This window comes from Cherax quadricarinatus, chromosome 82 (genome assembly GCF_038502225.1).
Source record: "Cherax quadricarinatus isolate ZL_2023a chromosome 82, ASM3850222v1, whole genome shotgun sequence".
NCBI lineage: Eukaryota > Metazoa > Arthropoda > Malacostraca > Decapoda > Parastacidae > Cherax > Cherax quadricarinatus.
In genome coordinates, this window is record NC_091373.1 from 11,236,255 (window position 1) to 11,257,458 (window position 21,204).

At 39.0% G+C, this 21,204-nt stretch overlaps 1 protein-coding gene across 1 annotated transcript in view; it reads left to right on the top strand.

Annotated features, from left to right (window-relative positions):
* The first annotated feature begins 1,287 nt into the window (after nt 1-1,287).
* Nucleotides 1,288-21,204, top strand: part of LOC128702832 (PAT complex subunit CCDC47) — a 67,167-nt gene continuing 47,250 nt past the window's right edge. The window contains exons 1-3 of the mRNA XM_053797255.2: nt 1,288-1,434; nt 6,888-7,139; nt 8,636-8,764. Of these exons, the coding sequence (XP_053653230.1) occupies nt 1,384-1,434; nt 6,888-7,139; nt 8,636-8,764 (432 nt within the window). The 5' untranslated portion in view covers nt 1,288-1,383. The remainder of the gene's footprint in view (nt 1,435-6,887; nt 7,140-8,635; nt 8,765-21,204) is intronic.

The following is a 21,204-nucleotide window of genomic DNA, read 5'->3' on the forward strand; positions in this document are numbered from 1 at the left end:
CATACGTCTTCTCTCACCCGAGCCCAGTCACGCTAGTCAATACTGTAAACACCGAATTACAGAAAATATCTACCTGGATGAGGACTAACAAACTTACATTAAACATTGACAAAACCTACTTCATTCAGTTTGGTAGCAGAGCTACAGATGTACCTCTTAACATAACGATAAACGGATCACCTATCACAAAGCTAACAGAGGGAAAATTCTTAAGAATCCACCTCGATAATAGACTCAAATTTCATACACATATACAACAAATTTCTAAGAAAATTTCCAAGACTGTAGGCATACTATCGAAGATACGGTACTATGTTCCACAGTCAGCCCTCCTGGCCCTTTATCACTCTCTTATTTACCCATATCTCACCTATGGAATTTGTGCATGGGGCTCAACAACAACTAACCATCTCAGACCACTAATTACCCAACAAAAGGCTGCAGTTAGAATGATAACAAATTCTCACTACAGGCAGCACACTCCACCAATATTCAAAACACTCAACCTACTCACCATACAAAACATCCATACTTATTATTGCACTTATTACATACATAGAACACTTAACTCTGATATTAACCCTCCCCTCAAACATCTCCTTGCCAACCTCAACAGAACACATGACCATAATACAAGGCACAGATCACTCTTTGATGTTCCTCGTGTCCATCTCACGCTATGCAAAAACTCAATGCACATAAAAGACCCTAAAATCTGGAATTCATTACCTGTAAATATAAAAGAAACACTACCTGTTTATAAATTCAAGTCTCTTCTCAAAGTTCACTTACTCACTCAAAACCAAATAAATACTGAATAACTGAACCATATAAATTGTATATCCTAAATGTTACTCACAATTATATCACACAAATGTTAAACCTAACTTTGTTATTTTTTTTTTCAAATACACTACCTGAATGAACAGCAATGCATGCAACCATATGACCTGTCTTTGTAATACTCATTTGTATTTTATAGTTATCTGTTTACAATAATGTCTTATCACTGATTTCATCATTGCTTAGTTAATCTTAAGTTAATTTTAAGCCAGCCTGTAATGCTATGCATAGTATAAGTGGCTTTGGCATGCTGCTCTTATCTGTATTTTTTGTACCTCTGTATGTATGCTAAAATTTATAAATAAAAATAAAAAAAATAAAAATAAAAAAAATTATATTTTTACGGATCACCCTACATTAGTGGAAGACGTCCTGTGTGGAAAACAAACCTAAAAAAAATATTTTATATAATCCATCCAGCTTAGAGCTTTTTTTATTGTTGTTAAAATAGAAGTAATAATAATAGTATTGTTATATACAGGAAGGCTGTGATTAGAGGCGGGGTCTCTGTCCAGGCTGGAGCTGCCGTCTGTAGCAGTGATGGTCACCCTAGCCTGGGCTGCTCGACTTGCTATACCTTGTGGCTTCAATGTAAGTGCCTTCTAACCTCTTTAAAAATATTCTCAGAGTTATAACTAACACGTACAGTGCCAGGTAGCTGTCTTGTATGAATTAAAATGTCGAGTGAATAAGTTAATAGGTTGAATTACGGCATCGGGGGTGTATTTCTAGGGTTTCTCTTTTCTTAGGGTAGCATTATTTATAATTGCTAGCGGCTTCCCTGGCCGTACATACTGCATGAACGTTTATTAGATATTTTGTGCCATCCAGTAGAAATATAAAACAAACTGCAAGATTGAGACACCTAGCAAATAAGAGAGTGGGCATTTATTAAAGAGATATTTCGCCCGCTGGGAGCTTTTATCAGTTTTATGCTTGTCACTGTTTATGAAACTTTTACAACTGCCCCAGTAATTGTAATTTTAATATTCTCTTTTAACTTTAGTTATATGCCCGGCAGCCGGGGTAACTTAATTTGTTGAGAGTCATTTACATGACAGTCAGGAAGCCATAAGTTCATAGATAAGGTTTGTACAACCCATGCAGGCATGTTTTTTTTAACTATAAATTAGCAAATTGATGATAATGCACTACGTGTATTAATGTCTGGGCATCCAGCTGCCGGTCAGTAACTTTGGCCTATCTATTTATCTGTTTATCTTTGTATGATATTCTATGTAATTGTGTATACCTGAATAAACTTACTTATCTAGCTGTCTATATATCAATCTATGACCCTTTAAGGTGGGGGTTGCCTTGATGTTAGCCAAGGAATCTGAGATACCCTCCCCTTCCTCAGATCAAATTTGAGTTGCTCAAAGTATTCTTAAAATCTCTAAACTTCCTTTCTTCAAACCTGATTGTCCCCCCATTTCCCAGATGCTGTATAACCCATATGAGTTTAGAGCTTTCCATGAATATAATACTGTAACTATATCTACATATCTAAACAATATGGCATCTAGGTGGCCTGGTGGCTAAAGCTCCCGCTTCACACACGGAGGGCCCGGGTTCGATTCCCGGCGGGTGGAAACATTTCGACACGTTTCCTTACCTCTGTTGTCCTGTTCACCTAGCAGCAAATAGGTACCTGGGTGTTAGTCGACTGGTGTGGGTCGCATCCTGGGGGACAAGATTACGGAACCCAATGGAAATAAGTTACAGTCCTCGATGACGCACTGACATTCTTGGGTTATCCTGGGTGGCTAACCCTCCAGGGTTAAAAGTCCGAACGAAATCTTATCTTATCTTATCTAGTGAAATCACCAACATCTAGGTGTAAGTTTCTGTGTTTTGTTGAAATATAATTAACCTTAAAGTATCCAAACATAGATCAGCATTCATGTGCATACTGCTCTGAACATTTTGGGAAAGAAAAAAACTTGTTTAAAATGAAGAAGTGCGCATTTTTCCCAGCATCCCCGAATTTTGTCATACTGCACACACTGAGTACACAGACTCATTATCTCATGTCTAGGCAACTCAGGCTTACCGTGCCAAGATTGAAAGCATGTAAAATAAAACGTAGATCTACGATCAGAGTGCTATGCACACGAATGTAGCTCTACGTTTGGACAGTTTAAGGGTTAAAAGTTATCCACCAACATAATTTAGATTTATTTTTGGTTAGGTTTTGTTACCTTAGTGCTTGCAGATATTTTTGCTAAATTTGTGTATGGAAGACTTCTTTGCCAGTAGAAATGTAGCCGACCTCTGACTGATCTGCGATTTCATAACGTCAGTGGGAATACTGACATTTATTGTAATAATGTTGGTAGACTTACTGACAAGATGTTAGGTAAAAAGATAAGTGCAACTACTGTGACATTTCATTGTGGCAATGTTTTGCTCTCCAGGAGCTTTGTCAAGCTAACAAAGCTTAACAAAGTTCCTGGAGAGTGAAATGTTGCCACAGTAAAATGTCACATTAGTTGCACTTGTCATTTTTACCTAACATGTTATTTAATCATTTGAGAACTTACTGTTATGTCTTATGTTTTAATAAAATGTCTTTTGTATACGAGTGCAGTATTTAATTCATTCCAGATGGCCATTTGAGTGCTGTTCCAATTTTCTGTTTGGTTGGCTGTTATCACTAATCTTCGTAGCCCCCATGGTGACTTATTTATACAAATAATACAAAAAGCACACCAAAAAATGCAAAGAAAACAAAATAGCTTACAGCAAAGTTCTGGCAGGTCATATTTGTTTGGTAAAGTGCTGAGATTTTTTCCAGTAGGGAGCTGGTCGTATACTGAGGTTCCACTGTGTTTTTAATATAAATTATTTATAAATACTGAAACAGCTTTGTGTATGGCTTAATTAATTTATATCTGTATATGATTTTCCACAAATTTGTGTACTATACTGTACTATATGGGAATAAAGTTGCCCTTGTCATTGTTGTGTAGGTCTATAGCAGTTTATCATAATCATTGTACTGTGTAAATGTGTAATATATGTATAGTCTATTAATCTACCATATGTAAAGAAACATGAATAAAACTTATCTTAATATAAATAATTTACTATTTTTCCCTAGTATGTAGGAGAGATACAGGTACACCACTGATTTTCCAGCACCCCTGGTTCCAAAGCTTTGCCAGATTAACTGTTTTGCCGAGCCAACAGTGGTGACTTTCATCTAGTTCTAGACATTCTAACCCACTAATTATGCACTTTTTGTATGTCTATAAAGCACCATGGACTGATAAAACCTTAAATTAAAGAAATATTAAATGTAAATTAAATAAACAAGATTTTAGCAATAAAATTTATTTCTCAATTCGGAAGTTGAGTGCTGTCATGATTACTGTCTGTTTTCTAGTTGATCATTTCATCTTGGATTTCTGATACTGCAGGAGTGATATCCAGGGTACTTGAAGTTGAAGCTACAGGACATTCTTTTTGGCAGTCTTTTTAAATACTTCATCTAAGCGAAGTTGCTTCATTTGTTTTGACACTTTCCAGTGTAATTTTTCTTGCAACAAATGTGTTTACATTTGACACCACCATTGACACTTGCAGCTCTCTTACAAGCCATAGCTAGGGTTAAATTTGAGCAAAATAAGCTAATATCTCACAAATTGAGGTATCACTACCAGCAAATGCAGCAAAGACAATTCATGTGAACATGGCTGCACTCAACGCCCAGTAAACTGGTCTGGCGGGCTTGGGAGTTTCAAGTTCCTGCTCATAATTTTGTTTGGACTAAGGGAGGTGTCAGACCATCCATTGCCAGAAAATCAGTGGTGTACCTGTACCTTGTTTGCAGTGCTTTTTAGCCATGACTGGCAGTGATAGAGCAGTTTTGCTTCCACTGATATATTATAGCAGTGTTAGAACAGTTATCACAAAGTGTATTGATGATCTTTCTATAAATTGTAAAATATAGTGCCATCACACTGCTCATTTTTAAATCTTGTTCACCTAGCAGTAAATACATGGGCGTTAATTGAGTGTTGTAGGTCGCATCCTGGGGAGTGGTAGTATACCTTAGATAGGATTGAGCTTTGAAATTAGCCTGTAAAATTGATCTGTATAAAAAAATAAAAAAGATAAAAGATAAAAAATTTTTTTACAGAGCTTGTACATATCCAGATCCTGGTATATTGGTACTGTATACCCTGTCAGAGAAAGCCTGTGGCTTTTTCAGGCCTCCTTTGTTGAGGGTGAGGTTGTATCCATGCAGTGATCCTTCTAATCACTGGCCAGATCCTAGTGATATTTAACCTCAGCAGTGTGTGCATTAGGCTTTCACATAAATCAACTAGCCTACATGTGGTTGTTCCAAGTAATTTTCAGCAAGATACTGGAAAAGCACGGAAACTGAATGCCATCCACATTGACATGTTAATTATTGGCTGTAATATCATTGTCACAAGAACAGAAGGCCCATGCGAGGCATTCTCTTATTTTTTTCACCTATGATTGTCTAACTCATTTTATACCTTTATAAACATTTGCTTCAGTGTGGGGTTTATTTTGCTCATCGGAGTACAAAACAAATTCAAAGCACACAATCGAGCAAAAAACTAAATGTGAAGGACCTGGGGGTGATACTGTCAGAGAATGTCACTTTCAAAGATGACAACATCACTGTTTCTATTCATCTGCTAGGAAAATGATAGGATGGATAATAAGAATCTTCAAAACTAGGGATGTCAAGCCAGTGATGATTTTCTTGAAATTGCTTGTTCTTTCTAGGCTGGAATATTGCTGTACACTAACAGCCCCTTTCAAGGCAGCTAGAATTGTAGACCTGGAGAATATACAGAGAACTTTCACTGCATGTATAAGTACAATAAAACACCTAAATTACTGGGAACAGTTGAAGTTCCTTGACCTGTGCTCCTTGGGATGTAAGCAAGAAAGATACATGATAATGTACACTTGGAAAATCTTAGAGGGACTAGTACCAAATCTGCACATGGAAATCACCCCCTATGAAAGCAAAAGACTTGGCAGGTGGTGCAACATCCCCCCAGTGAAAAGCAAGGGTGCCATGAGTATAAAAGAGAGAACACAGTAAGTGCCAGGGGTCCAAGACTGTTCAACTGCCTCCCAACAAACTTAAGGGGGATTACCAATAAACCCCTGGCTGTCTTCAAGCAGGAGCTGGACAGGCACCTGAAGTCAGTACCTGGCTAGCCAGGCTGTGGCTCATACATCAGTTTGCATGCAGCCACCAGTAACAGCCTCGTTGATCAGGCCCTGATTCCACCAAGAGGCCTGGTCATGAACCGGGCCATGGGGGCGTTGACCCCCGGAACACCAGTGCTTACCATACCTATGAATTTTATAAATTTTAAAGTTGTTCAGTTTGAATCCCTTGTTAGATTTATTTGCCTTTACATTGTCAGCATTCTTTCTTAAATATACCTTGTATCATTTGTACCCTATATGTACTTAGTTATGTCCCTCAAGAATATAACTACAGTGCTCTTACTATGTCTTAACTCCTCAGAGCACACTAACCCACAACCTGTTTTGTAATCAACCTATATTACATGCAATTCCTGTTTTTTATTTATTTTATTATCACACTGGCCGATTCCCACCAAGGCAGGGTGGCCCGAAAAAGAAAAACTTTCACCATCATTCACTCCATCACTGTCTTGCCAGAAGGGTGCTTTACACTACAGTTTTTAAACTGCAACATTAACACCCCTCCTTCAGAGTGCAGGCACTGTACTTCCCATCTCCAGGACTCAAGTCCGGCCTGCCGGTTTCCCTGAACCCCTTCATAAATGTTTATAATTATCTATTTATAATTAGATTGGTTTATGCTTGTGGTATCCTGATTTATTACCTTACTTTAGTGGGAGGATCCATGAATACATTGGCAGATGGATGGCAACTGTGTATTGTACTTTTAGCAAGTATAATACACTTTTTGATCTTTTCATTACAACAGATGTCTGTGTTGATGTATAAATTAAAATATGGAATTTGTTTACTGATACAAAAAAATTCCCTTTCAGATGAGATTTGTTATTCTACTACTACTAACTGGAATTATTGGTGTTCGTGCTCGGGCGCAAGAATATGAAGATAATGACTTTGCTGAATTTGAAGTATTCGAAGAGGAGGATGAAATAGCAGGTGAAGAAGGAAATGAAGGAAATGAAGAAGGGCTGTCTCGTGGTGGAGGGAGGCAAGATGGTAGTGAAGCATCTAGTGGATTGCGAGTGGATGTGGAAGATGATGATGATGAAGAGGAGGCAGTTGTAGAGGTAGCACTAACACTTAAACAGTTACTGCCTATTGATACTGGTTAAAAATATTTACAATAAGAGAAAGTTTAACATAAAAAGGCACAGAAATACAATTGAGTTAAGGTATTCTTTTGTCAGTAAGTTTAACTTTTTATCTTGCTGGGTAGTCTTTTCATAAGGATTCAGCCAGCAACAGTGAGCACTAATGTATTTTTTAATATTTTTTATGGAAGTTTATTGAATTATTTGTCTTTTTGTGCTTTAGTGAGATGAATGGTGAGAACTTGTTTTGTAATAAGCATAATACAAAAGTTTCAAATGAGAGAAAAAGCTAAAAGGAAGGAACAGTATGTTTACAACCTAGAAATGTTTTAGTGTGCACCTTTTAAGGAGGATTTCTTGAGCTTGGTGAAAGGTTCTTGATTCAAAGAATTAAGCTATCCTTTTTCTAGTGTCACCCATTTAACTCCTCCACCCCTCAGGCACAGTATAACCATTAAGGCTATAGCTACTACCCATAGTTTTTTTTTTTTTTTTTTTAAGTGGGATGTCTCCCATCAAGATAGGGGGACCTGAGAAAGAAGAAAATACTTTCACTGTAATTCATTCAATTACTGTCTTGCCAGAAGATCACTGACATCACAGCTCAGATGACCCTCCAAACTGTAACATTCCCATCCCTTCAGTGTGTAGACATTATACTTTCCACCTACAGGACTCAAATTAGGTTAACTAATTTCCCCTGAATCCTTTCGTAAATGTTATTCTATTCTCTCCAACAGCACATCAGATCATAAAAACTGCTTGCCTCCACTCCAGTCTAACACACTTGTACAAGCCTGTTGGATGTACAACAGGCTAGTATGATATTGTATAAATAGGCTTTATTAAATAATAATGTATAAATTGACTTTGAAATTTATCAATATCTTGTCAGTTTCATAATGAATATAGAAATTTGTTATTGTTATCTTTCTTTATTCTTGGTTGCTCTTATTTACCCATGTGGCATTCAGCCTGAATTCCATTTATATATTAACTGACCACTTCCACTAAAGATTTCTAAGCTATATCAGTGCTGTTGGGTAAGCTTCAATATAATTTTCATTGTGATCAGAGCAATGACTTTTATATCAAAATTTTTTCAAACGTGTGTATGTATTTTTGTAGCTAATGTAAATTTTGTATTGAAATTAACATTTTTTCCTGTACCCTAATCCCAGATATAACTATTGACATATATTTGTCATTGTGAATAATAGCAAATGAGGAAAAATAAATCTTGCATTGAGAAATTAAAACTGCTTGGCAGCAAAATTAATAGGTTAAATAGATAAGAAATGGGAAAGCAATATGTATTAGGCAAGGAATATAGAGGTGGGGAAAAATTTGACATCAGTTGGTGTGACAATGCTAGTGTAAAAAAAGGAAAATATAATGCTGTGATTATAAAGTTATTGTACCTATTTTGCTTGCAATCCCAGCAGAATTCTTATTGCTTCTTCATTCTGTAGGATGAAGATGAGAATGATGAATTTAGCCATTTTCACGATGAGGAGGAATTTATTGGCTTTGATAGTGAGAGACCACAGGGAACTCGTGTGCCTAAGTCACAAGAGGAGCCAAAGATTACTATTGCTAATGTAAGTAAAGTACCCAGCTATTATTTATATTTTTATTTTTATTATCACACTGGCCGACTCCCACCAAGGAAAGGTGGCCCGAAAAAGAAAAACTTTCACCATCATTCTTTCCATCACTGTCTTGTCAGAAGGGTGCTTTACACTACAGTTTTTAAACTGCAACATTAACACCCCTCCTTCAGAGTGCAGGCACTGTACTTCCCATCTCCAGGACTCAAGTCCGGCCTGCCGGTTTCCCTGAATCCCTTCATAAATGTTACTTTGCTCACACTCCAACAGCACGTCAAGTATTAAAAACCATTTGTCTCCATTCACTCCTATCAAACACGCTCACGCATGCCTGCTGGAAGTCCAAGCCCCTCGCACACAAAACCTCCTTTACCCCCTCCCTCCAACCCTTCCTAGGCCGACCCCTACCCCGCCTTCCTTCCACTACAGACTGATACACTCTTGAAGTTATTCTGTTTCGCTCCATTCTCTCTACATGTCCGAACCACCTCAACAACCCTTCCTCAGCCCTCTGGACAACAGTTTTGGTAATCCCGCACCTCCTCCTAACTTCCAAACTACGAATTCTCTGCATTATATTCACACCACACATTGCCCTCAGACATGACATCTCCACTGCCTCCAGCCTTCTCCTCGCTGCAACATTCATCACCCATGCTTCACACCCATATAAGAGCGTTGGTAAAACTATACTCTCATACATTCCCCTCTTTGCCTCCAAGGACAAAGTTCTCTGTCTCCACAGACTCCTAAGTGCACCACTCACTCTTTTTCCCTCATCAATTCTATGATTCACCTCATCTTTCATAGACCCATCCGCTGACACGTCCACTCCCAAATATCTGAATACGTTCACCTCCTCCATACTCTCTCCCTCCAATCTGATATTCAATCTTTCATCACCTAATCTTTTTGTTATCCTCATAACCTTACTCTTTCCTGTATTCACCTTTAATTTTCTTCTTATGCACACCCTACCAAATTCATCCACCAATCTCTGCAGCTTCTCTTCAGAATCTCCCAAGAGCACAGTGTCATCAGCAAAGAGCAGCTGTGACAACTCCCACCCTGTGTGTGATTCTTTATCTTTTAACTCCACGCCTCTTGCCAAGACCCTCGCATTTACTTCTCTTACAACCCCATCTATAAATATATTAAACAACCACGGTGACATCACACATCCTTGTCTAAGGCCTACTTTTACTGGGAAAAAATTTCCCTCTTTTCTACATACTCTAACTTGAGCCTCACTATCCTCGTAAAAACTCTTCACTGCTTTCAGTAACCTACCTCCTACACCATACACTTGCAACATCTGCCACATTGCCCCCCTATCCACCCTGTCATACGCCTTTTCCAAATCCATAAATGCCACAAAGACCTCTTTAGCCTTATCTAAATACTGTTCACTTATATGTTTCACTGTAAACACCTGGTCCACACACCCCCTACCTTTCCTAAAGCCTCCTTGTTCATCTGCTATCCTATTCTCCGTCTTACTCTTTTTTTTTTTTTTTTTTTTTTTTCAACAAGTCGGCCGTCTCCCACCGAGGCAGGGTGACCCAAAAAAGAAAGAAAATCCCCAAAAAGAAAATACTTTCATCATCATTCAACACTTTCACCACACTCGCACATTATCACTGTTTTTGCAGAGGTGCTCAGAATACAACAGTCTAGAAGCATACACATATAAAGATACACAACATATCCCTCCAAACTGCCAATATCCCAAACCCCTCCTTTAAAGTGCAGGCATTGTACTTCCCATTTCCAGGACTCAAGTCCGACTATATGAAAATAACCGGTTTCCCTGAATCCCTTCACTAAATATTACCCTGCTCACACTCCAACAGATCGTCAGGTCCCAAGTACCATTCGTCTCCATTCACTCCTATCTAACACGCTCACGCACGCTTGCTGGAAGTCCAAGCCCCTTACCCACAAAACCTCCTTTACCCCCTCTCTCCAACCCTTTCGAGGACGACCCCTACCCCGCCTTCCTTCCCCTATAGATTTATATGCTTTCCATGTCATTCTACTTTGATCCATTCTCTCTAAATGACCAAACCACCTCAACAACCCCTCTTCTGCCCTCTGACTAATACTTTTATTAACTCCACACCTTCTCCTAATTTCCACACTCCGAATTTTCTGCATAATATTTACACCACACATTGCCCTTAAACAGGACATCTCCACTGCCTCCAACCGTCTCCTCGCTGCTGCATTTACCACCCAAGCTTCACACCCATATAAGAGTGTTGGTACTACTATACTTTCATACATTCCCTTCTTTGCCTCCATAGATAACGTTTTTTGACTCCACATATACCTCAACGCACCACTCACCTTTTTTCCCTCATCAATTCTATGATTAACCTCATCCTTCATAAATCCATCCGCCGACACGTCAACTCCCAAGTATCTGAAAACATTCACTTCTTCCATACTCCTCCTCCCCAATTTGATATCCAATTTTTCTTTATCTAAATCATTTGACACCCTCATCACCTTACTCTTTTCTATGTTCACTTTCAACTTTCTACCTTTACACACATTCCCAAACTCATCCACTAACCTTTGCAATTTTTCTTTAGAATCTCCCATAAGCACAGTATCATCAGCAAAAAGTAACTGTGTCAATTCCCATTTTGAATTTGATTCCCCATAATTTAATCCCACCCCTCTCCCAAACACCCTAGCATTTACTTCCTTAACAACCCCATCTATAAATATATTAAACAACCATGGTGACATTACACATCCCTGTCTAAGACCTACTTTTACCGGGAAATAGTCTCCCTCTCTTCTACACACCCTAACCTGAGCCTCACTATCTTCATAAAAACTCTTTACAGCATTTAATAACTTACCACCTATTCCATATACTTGCAACATCTGCCACATTGCTCCTCTATCCACTCTATCATATGCCTTTTCTAAATCCATAAATGCAATAAAAACTTCCCTACCTTTATCTAAATACTGTTCACATATATGCTTCAATGTAAACACTTGATCTACACATCCCCTACCCACTCTGAAACCTCCTTGCTCATCCGCAATCCTACATTCTGTCTTACCTCTAATTCTTTCAATTATAACCCTACCGTACACTTTTCCTGGTATACTCAGTAAGCTTATTCCTCTATAATTTTTACAGTCTCTTTTGTCCCCTTTCCCTTTATATAAAGGGACTATACATGCTCTCCGCCAATCCCTAGGTACCTTCCCCTCTTTCATACATTTATTGAACAAAAGTACCAACCACTCCAACACTATATCCCCCCCTGCTTTTAACATTTCTGTCATGATCCCATCAGTACCAGCTGCTTTACCCCCTTTCATTTTACGTAATGCCTCACGTACCTCCCCCACACTTACATTCTGCTCTTCTTCACTCCTAAAAGATGGTATACCTCCCTGACCAGTGCATGAAATTACTGCCTCTGTTTCTTCCTTAACATTTAAAAGTTCCTCAAAATATTCTCGCCATCTACCTAATACCTCCATCTCCCCATCTACTAACTCCCCTACTCTGTTTTTAACTGACAAATCCATATTTTCCCTTGGCTTTCTTAACTTGTTTAACTCACTCCAAAATTTTTTCTTATTTTCATTAAAATTTCTTGACAGTGCCTCTCCCACTCTATCATCTGCTCTCCTTTTGCACTCTCTCACCACTCTCTTTACCTTTCTTTTACTCTCCATATATTCTGCTCTTCTTATAACACTTCTGCTTTGTAAAAACCTCTCATAAGCTACCTTTTTCTCTTTTATCACACCCTTTACTTCATCATTCCACCAATCACTCCTCTTTCCTCCTGCACCCACCCTCCTATAACCACAAACTTCTGCCCCACATTCTAATACTGCATTTTTAAAACTATTCCAACCCTCTTCAACCCCCCCATTACTCATCTTTGCACTATCCCACCTTTCTGCCAATAGTCGCTTATATCTCGCCCGAACTTCCTCCTCCCTTAGTTTATACACTTTCACCTCCCTCTTACTTGTTGTTGCCACCTTCCTCTTTTCCCATCTACCTCTTACTCTAACTGTAGCTACAACTAAATAATGATCCGATATATCAGTTGCCCCTCTATAAACATGTACATCCTGGAGCCTACCCATCAACCTTTTATCCACCAATACATAATCTAATAAACTACTTTCATTACGTGCTACATCATACCTTGTATATTTATTTATCCTCTTTTTCATAAAATATGTATTACTTATTACCAAATTTCTTTCTACACATAGCTCAATTAAAGGCTCCCCATTTACATTTACCCCTGGCACCCCAAATTTACCTACTACTCCCTCCATAACATTTTTACCCACTTTAGCATTGAAATCCCCAACCACCATTACTCTCACACTTGATTCAAAACTCCCCACGCATTCACTCAACATTTCCCAAAATCTCTCTCTCTCCTCTACACTTCTCTCTTCTCCAGGTGCATACACGCTTATTATAACCCACTTTTCACATCCAATCTTTATTTTACTCCACATAATCCTTGAATTAATACATTTATAGTCCCTCTTTTCCTGCCATAGCTTATCCTTCAACATTATTGCTACTCCTTCTTTAGCTCTAACTCTATTTGAAACCCCTGACCTAATCCCATTTATTCCTCTCCATTGAAACTCTCCCACCCCCTTCAGCTTTGTTTCACTTAAAGCCAGGACATCCAGCTTCTTTTCATTCATAACATCCACAATCATCTCTTTCTTATCATCTGCACAACATCCACGCACATTCAGACTTCCCACTTTGACAATTTTCTTCTTCTTATTCTTTTTAGTAATCTTTACAGGAAAAGGGGTTACTAGCCCATTGTTCCCGGCATTTTAGTTGACTTTTACAACACGCATGGCTTACGGAGGAAAGATTCTTATTCCACTTCCCCATGGATATAAAAGGAAAATTAATAAGACCAAGAACTATTAAGATAAAATCAAAGAAAACTCAGATGAGTGTGTATGAATAAATGTGTATATGTATGTGTAGTGTGACCTAAGTGTAAGTAGAAGTAGCAAGACATGCCTGTAATCTTGCATATTTATGAGACAGACAAAAGACATCAGCAATCCTACCATCATGTAAAACAATTACAGGCTTTCGTTTTACACTCACTTGGCAGGACGGTAGTACCTCCCTGGGTGGTTGCTGTCTACCAACCTACTACCTACTCTTACTCTTACTACTTACTCTTAATTCTTTCAATTATAACTCTACCATACACTTTACCAGGTACACTCAACAGACTTATCCCCCTATAATTTTTGCACTCTCTTTTATCCCCTTTGCCTTTATACAAAGGAACTATGCATGCTCTCTGCCAATCCCTAGGTACCTTACCCTCTTCCATACATTTATTAAATAATTGCACCAACCACTCCAAAACTATATCCCCACCTGCTTTTAACATTTCTATCTTTATCCCATCAATCCCGGCTGCCTTACCCCCTTTCATTTTACCTACTGCCTCACGAACTTCCCCCACACTCACAACTGGCTCTTCCTCACTCCTACAAGATGTTATTCCTCCTTGCCCTATACACGAAATCACAGCTTCCCTATCTTCATCAACATTTAACAATTCCTCAAAATATTCCCTCCATCTTCCCAATACCTCTAACTCTCCATTTAATAACTCTCCTCTCCTATTTTTAACTGACAAATCCATTTGTTCTCTAGGCTTCCTTAACTTATTAATCTCACTCCAAAACTTTTTCTTATTTTCAACAAAATTTGTTGATAACAGCTCACCCACTCTCTCATTTGCTCTCTTTTTACATTGCTTCACCACTCTCTTAACCTCTCTCTTTTTATCCATATATATATATATATATATATATATATATATATATATATATATATATATATATATATATATATATATATATATATATATATATATATATATATATATATATATATATATATATATATATATATATAATATATATATAATATTGCATTTATGGATTTAGAAAAGGCATATGATAGAGTGGATAGAGGAGCAATGTGGCAGATGTTGCAAGTATATGGAATAGGTGGTAAGTTATTAAATGCTGTAAAGAGTTTTTATGAGGATAGTGAGGCTCAGGTTAGGGTGTGTAGAAGAGAGGGAGACTACTTCCCGGTAAAAGTAGGTCTTAGACAGGGATGTGTAATGTCACCATGGTTGTTTAATATATATTTATAGATGGGGTTGTACAGGAAGTAAATGCTAGGGTGTTCAGGAGAGGGGTGGGATTAAATTTTGGGGAATCAAATTCAAAATGGGAATTGACAGTTACTTTTTGCTGATGATACTGTGCTTATGGGAGATTCTAAAGAAAAATTGCAAAGGTTAGTGGATGAGTTTGGGAATGTGTGTAAAGGTAGAAAGTTGAAAGTGAACATAGAAAAGAGTAAGGTGATGAGGGTGTCAAATGATTTAGATAAAGAAAAATTGGATATCAAATTGGGGAGGAGGAGTATGGAAGAAGTGAATGTTTTCAGATACTTGGGAGTTGACGTGTCGGCGGATGGATTTGTGAAGGATGAGGTTAATCATAGAATTGATGAGGGAAAAAAGGTGAGTGGTGCGTTGAGGTATATGTGGAGTCAAAAAACGTTATCTATGGAGGCAAAGAAGGGAATGTATGAAAGTATAGTAGTACCAACACTCTTATATGGGTGTGAAGCTTGGGTGGTAAATGCAGCAGCGAGGAGACGGTTGGAGGCAGTGGAGATGTCCTGTTTAAGGGCAATGTGTGGTGTAAATATTATGCAGAAAATTCGGAGTGTGGAAATTAGGAGAAGGTGTGGAGTTAATAAAAGTATTAGTCAGAGGGCAGAAGAGGGGTTGTTGAGGTGGTTTGGTCATTTAGAGAGAATGGATCAAAGTAGAATGACATGGAAAGCATATAAATCTATAGGGAAAGGAAGGTGGGGTAGGGGTCGTCCTCGAAAGGGTTGGAGAGAGGGGGTAAAGGAGGTTTTGTGGGCAAGGGGCTTGGACTTCCAGCAAGCGTGCGTGAGCGTGTTAGATAGGAGTGAATGGAGACGAATGGTACTTGGGACCTGACGATCTGTTGGAGTGTGAGCAGGGTAATATTTAGTGAAGGGATTCAGGGAAACCGGTTATTTTCATATAGTCGGACTTGAGTCCTGGAAATGGGAAGTACAATGCCTGCACTTTAAAGGAGGGGTTTTGGGATATTGGCAGTTTGGAGGGATATGTTGTGTATCTTTATATGTGTATGCTTCTAGACTGTTGTATTCTGAGCACCTCTGCAAAAACAGTGATAATGTGCGAGTGTGGTGAAAGTGTTGAATGATGATGAAAGTATTTTCTTTCTTTTTTTTTTGGGTCACCCTGCCTCGGTGGGAAACGGCCGACTTGTTGAAAAAAAAAAAATATATATATATAATATATACAGGAGGGCCCCACTTATACGGCGGGTTAGGTTCCAGGCTACCGCCGTAAAGCGGAAACCGCCGTAAAGTGGAACACCCTTTTTTTTCCACTTACAAATGCATACAAACACTAGATAACAAGTTTACACTAACATATATTATGTTAGCAATAGAACCAGGCATCAAAAAACAATAAAAAAGCACAATACACACACAGTGCACTCATTACTTACCTTAAAATATTTATAGTCTTAATCTAGGGTGAGACAAGTAGTATTTATTGTAAGAAATCAAGTGTGGTATGTATGGTGTCAGCCAGGCTACCATACCAGGCCACCCCACCCACACATACTATTCTATGATACTTAAGCATCCCAGAGCGATAAAATGTATATACAGTTCACTCATTACTTACCTTAAAATATAGGGTGAGATGAGTAGTATTTATTGTAAAAAATCAAGTGTGGTATGTATGGTAGTCAGCCAGGCTACCATACCAGGCCAACCCACCCACACATACTATTCTATGATATTTAAGCATCCCAGAGCGATAAAATGTATATACAGTTCACTCATTACTTACCTTAAAATATAGGGTGAGATGAGTAGTATTTACAGTGGACCCCCGGTTAACGATTTTAATCCGTGCAAGAGGGATAATTGTTATGCGAAATAATCGTTATGCGAATGAATTTTCCCCATAAGAAATAATGGAAATAAAATTAATCCGTGCAAGACGCCCAAAAGTATGAAAAAAAATTTTTTTTACCACATGAAATGTTAATTTTAATACACACAAACTGAAAAAGGCATGCACAATTACATGACACTTACTTTTATTGAAGATCTGGTGATGATTGATGGGATGGGAGGAGGGGAGAGCATTATCTTCTTACTGTTTAGAAGGGGAATCCCCTTCCATTACGACTTGAGGTAGCAAGTCCTTTTCCGGGGTTACTTCCCTTCTTCTTTTAATGCCACTAGGACCAGCTTGAGAGTCACTGGACCTCTGTCGCACAACAAATCTGTCCATAGAGCTCTGTACCTCCCGTTCCTTTACGATTTGTCTAAAATGGGCCACAACATTGTCATTGAAATAGTCACCAGCACGGCTTGCAACAGCTGTGTCAGGGTGATTTTCATCTATAAAGGTTTGCAGTTCAACCCACTGTGCACACATTTCCTTAATCTTTGAAGTAGGCACAATGGATTCCACAACTGGCATAGGCTTCTCAGGGTTAGCCCCAAACCCTTCAAAATCTTTCTTAATTTCCATACTAATTCTCACCCTTTTTACCACAGGGTTGGCACTAGAAGCTTTCTTGGGGCCCATGGTCACTTATTTTCCAGAAACAGCACCGAAAACACTGTAATAATACGAAATATTCCGAGTGTATGCTTGGATGTTACCGCGGAGGCTGGCTGGTAAACAATGGGACGGGCGGCACATGTGAGGGCACATTGGACGCGTCTCGGACGAAAATCGGTGAGCGGGTTTTTAATCGGTATGCGCGGCAAAAATTTTGCAATAAAAGTAAGCGGTATGCGGAAAAATCGCTATGTGATGCCATCGTTATGCGGGGGTCCACTGTATTGTAAAAAATCAAGTGTGGTATGTATGGTAGTCAGCCAGGCTACCATACCAGAGAGGTAGTAGGTTGGTAGACAGCAACCACCCAGGGAAGTACTACCGTCCTGCCAGATGACTGTGAAACAAAAACCTGTAACTGTTTTGCATGATGGTAGGATTGCTGGTTTCTTTTTCTGTCTCATAAACACGCTAAGATAACAGGGATATCTTGCTACTCCTACTTACACTTTGGTCACACTTCACAGACACGCACATGCATATATATATATACATACATCTAGGTTTTTCTCCTTTTTCTAAATAGCTCTTGTTCTTTTTTATTTCTTCTATTGTCCATGGGGAAGTGGAAAAGAATCTTTCCTCCGTAAGCCATGCGTGTCGTATGAGGCGACTAAAATGCCGGGAGCAATGGGCTAGTAACCCCTTCTCCTGTATACAATTACTAAAAAAGAGAAGAAGAAAAACTTTATAAAACTGGGTTGCTTAAATGTGCGTGGATGTAGTGCGGATGACAAGAAACAGATGATTGCTGATGTTATGAATGAAAAGAAGTTGGATGTCCTGGCCCTAAGCGAAACAAAGCTGAAGGGGGTAGGAGAGTTTCAGTGGGGGGAAATAAATGGGATTAAATCTGGAGTATCTGAGAGAGTTAGAGCAAAGGAAGGGGTAGCAGTAATGTTAAATGATCAGTTATGGAAGGAGAAAAGAGAATATGAATGTGTAAATTCAAGAATTATGTGGATTAAAGTAAAGGTTGGATGCGAGAAGTGGGTCATAATAAGCGTGTATGCACCTGGAGAAGAGAGGAATGCAGAGGAGAGAGAGAGATTTTGGGAGATGTTAAGTGAATGTATAGGAGCCTTTGAACCAAGTGAGAGAGTAATTGTGGTAGGGGACTTGAATGCTAAAGTAGGAGAAACTTTTAGAGAGGGTGTGGTAGGTAAGTTTGGGGTGCCAGGTGTAAATGATAATGGGAGCCCTTTGATTGAACTTTGTATAGAAAGGGGTTTAGTTATAGGTAATACATATTTTAAGAAAAAGAGGATAAATAAGTATACACGATATGATGTAGGGCGAAATGACAGTAGTTTGTTGGATTATGTATTGGTAGATAAAAGACTGTTGAGTAGACTTCAGGATGTACATGTTTATAGAGGGGCCACAGATATATCAGATCACTTTCTAGTTGTAGCTACACTGAGAGTAAAAGGTAGATGGGATACAAGGAGAATAGAAGCATCAGGGAAGAGAGAGGTGAAGGTTTATAAACTAAAAGAGGAGGCAGTTAGGGTAAGATATAAACAGCTATTGGAGGATAGATGGGCTAATGAGAGCATAGGCAATGGGGTCGAAGAGGTATGGGGTAGGTTTAAAAATGTAGTGTTAGAGTGTTCAGCAGAAGTTTGTGGTTACAGGAAAGTGGGTGCAGGAGGGAAGAGGAGCGATTGGTGGAATGATGATGTAAAGAGAGTAGTAAGGGAGAAAAAGTTAGCATATGAGAAGTTTTTACAAAGTAGAAGTGATGCAAGGAGGGAAGAGTATATGGAGAAAAAGAGAGAAGTTAAGAGAGTGGTGAAGCAATGTAAAAAGAGAGCAAATGAGAGAGTGGGTGAGATGTTATCAACAAATTTTGTTGAAAATAAGAAAAAGTTTTGGAGTGAGATTAACAAGTTAAGAAAGCCTAGAGAACAAATGGATTTGTCAGTTAAAAATAGGAGAGGAGAGTTATTAAATGGAGAGGTAGAGGTATTGGGAAGATGGAAGGAATATTTTGAGGAATTGTTAAATGTTGATGAAGATAGGGAAGCTGTGATTTCGTGTATAGGGCAAGGAGGAATAACATCTTGTAGGAGTGAGGAAGAGCCAGTTGTGAGTGTGGGGGAAGTTCGTGAGGCAGTAGGTAAAATGAAAGGGGGTAAGGCAGCCGGGATTGATGGGATAAAGATAGAAATGTTAAAAGCAGGTGGGGATATAGTTTTGGAGTGGTTGGTGCAATTATTTAATAAATGTATGGAAGAGGGTAAGGTACCTAGGGATTGGCAGAGAGCATGCATAGTTCCTTTGTATAAAGGCAAAGGGGATAAAAGAGAGTGCAAAAATTATAGGGGGATAAGTCTGTTGAGTGTACCTGGTAAAGTGTATGGTAGAGTTATAATTGAAAGAATTAAGAGTAAGACGGAGAATAGGATAGCAGATGAACAAGGAGGCTTTAGGAAAGGTAGGGGGTGTGTGGACCAGGTGTTTACAGTGAAACATATAAGTGAACAGTATTTAGATAAGGCTAAAGAGGTCTTTGTGGCATTTATGGATTTGGAAAAGGCGTATGACAGGGTGGATAGGGGGGCAATGTGGCAGATGTTGCAAGTGTATGGTGTAGGAGGTAGGTTACTGAAAGCAGTGAAGAGTTTTTACGAGGATAGTGAGGCTCAAGTTAGAGTATGTAGGAAAGAGGGAAATTTTTTCCCAGTAAAAGTAGGCCTTAGACAAGGATGTGTGATGTCACCGTGGTTGTTTAATATATTTATAGATGGGGTTGTAAGAGAAGTAAATGCGAGGGTCTTGGCAAGAGGCGTGGAGTTAAAAGATAAAGAATCATACACAAAGTGGGAGTTGTCACAGCTGCTCTTTGCCGATGACACTGTGCTCTTGGGAGATTCTGAAGAGAAGTTGCAGAGATTGGTGGATGAATTTGGTAGGGTGTGCAAAAGAAGAAAATTAAAGGTGAATACAGGAAAGAGTAAGGTTATGAGGATAACAAAAAGATTAGGTGATGAAAGATTGAATATCAGATTGGAGGGAGAGAGTATGGAGGAGGTGAACGTATTCAGATATTTGGGAGTGGACGTGTCAGCGGATGGGTCTATGAAAGATGAGGTGAATCATAGAATTGATGAGGGAAAAAGAGTGAGTGGTGCACTTAGGAGTCTGTGGAGACAAAGAACTTTGTCCTTGGAGGCAAAGAGGGGAATGTATGAGAGTATAGTTTTACCAACGCTCTTATATGGGTGTGAAGCGTGGGTGATGAATGTTGCAGCGAGGAGAAGGCTGGAGGCAGTGGAGATGTCATGTCTGAGGGCAATGTGTGGTGTGAATATAATGCAGAGAATTCGTAGTTTGGAAGTTAGGAGGAGGTGCGGGATTACCAAAACTGTTGTCCAGAGGGCTGAGGAAGGGTTGTTGAGGTGGTTCGGACATGTAGAGAGAATGGAGCGAAACAGAATGACTTCAAGAGTGTATCAGTCTGTAGTGGAAGGAAGGCGGGGTAGGGGTCGGCCTAGGAAGGGTTGGAGGGAGGGGGTAAAGGAGGTTTTGTGTGCGAGGGGCTTGGACTTCCAGCAGGCGTGCGTGAGCGTGTTTGATAGGAGTGAATGGAGACAAATGGTTTTTAATACTTGACGTGCTGTTGGAGTGTGAGCAAAG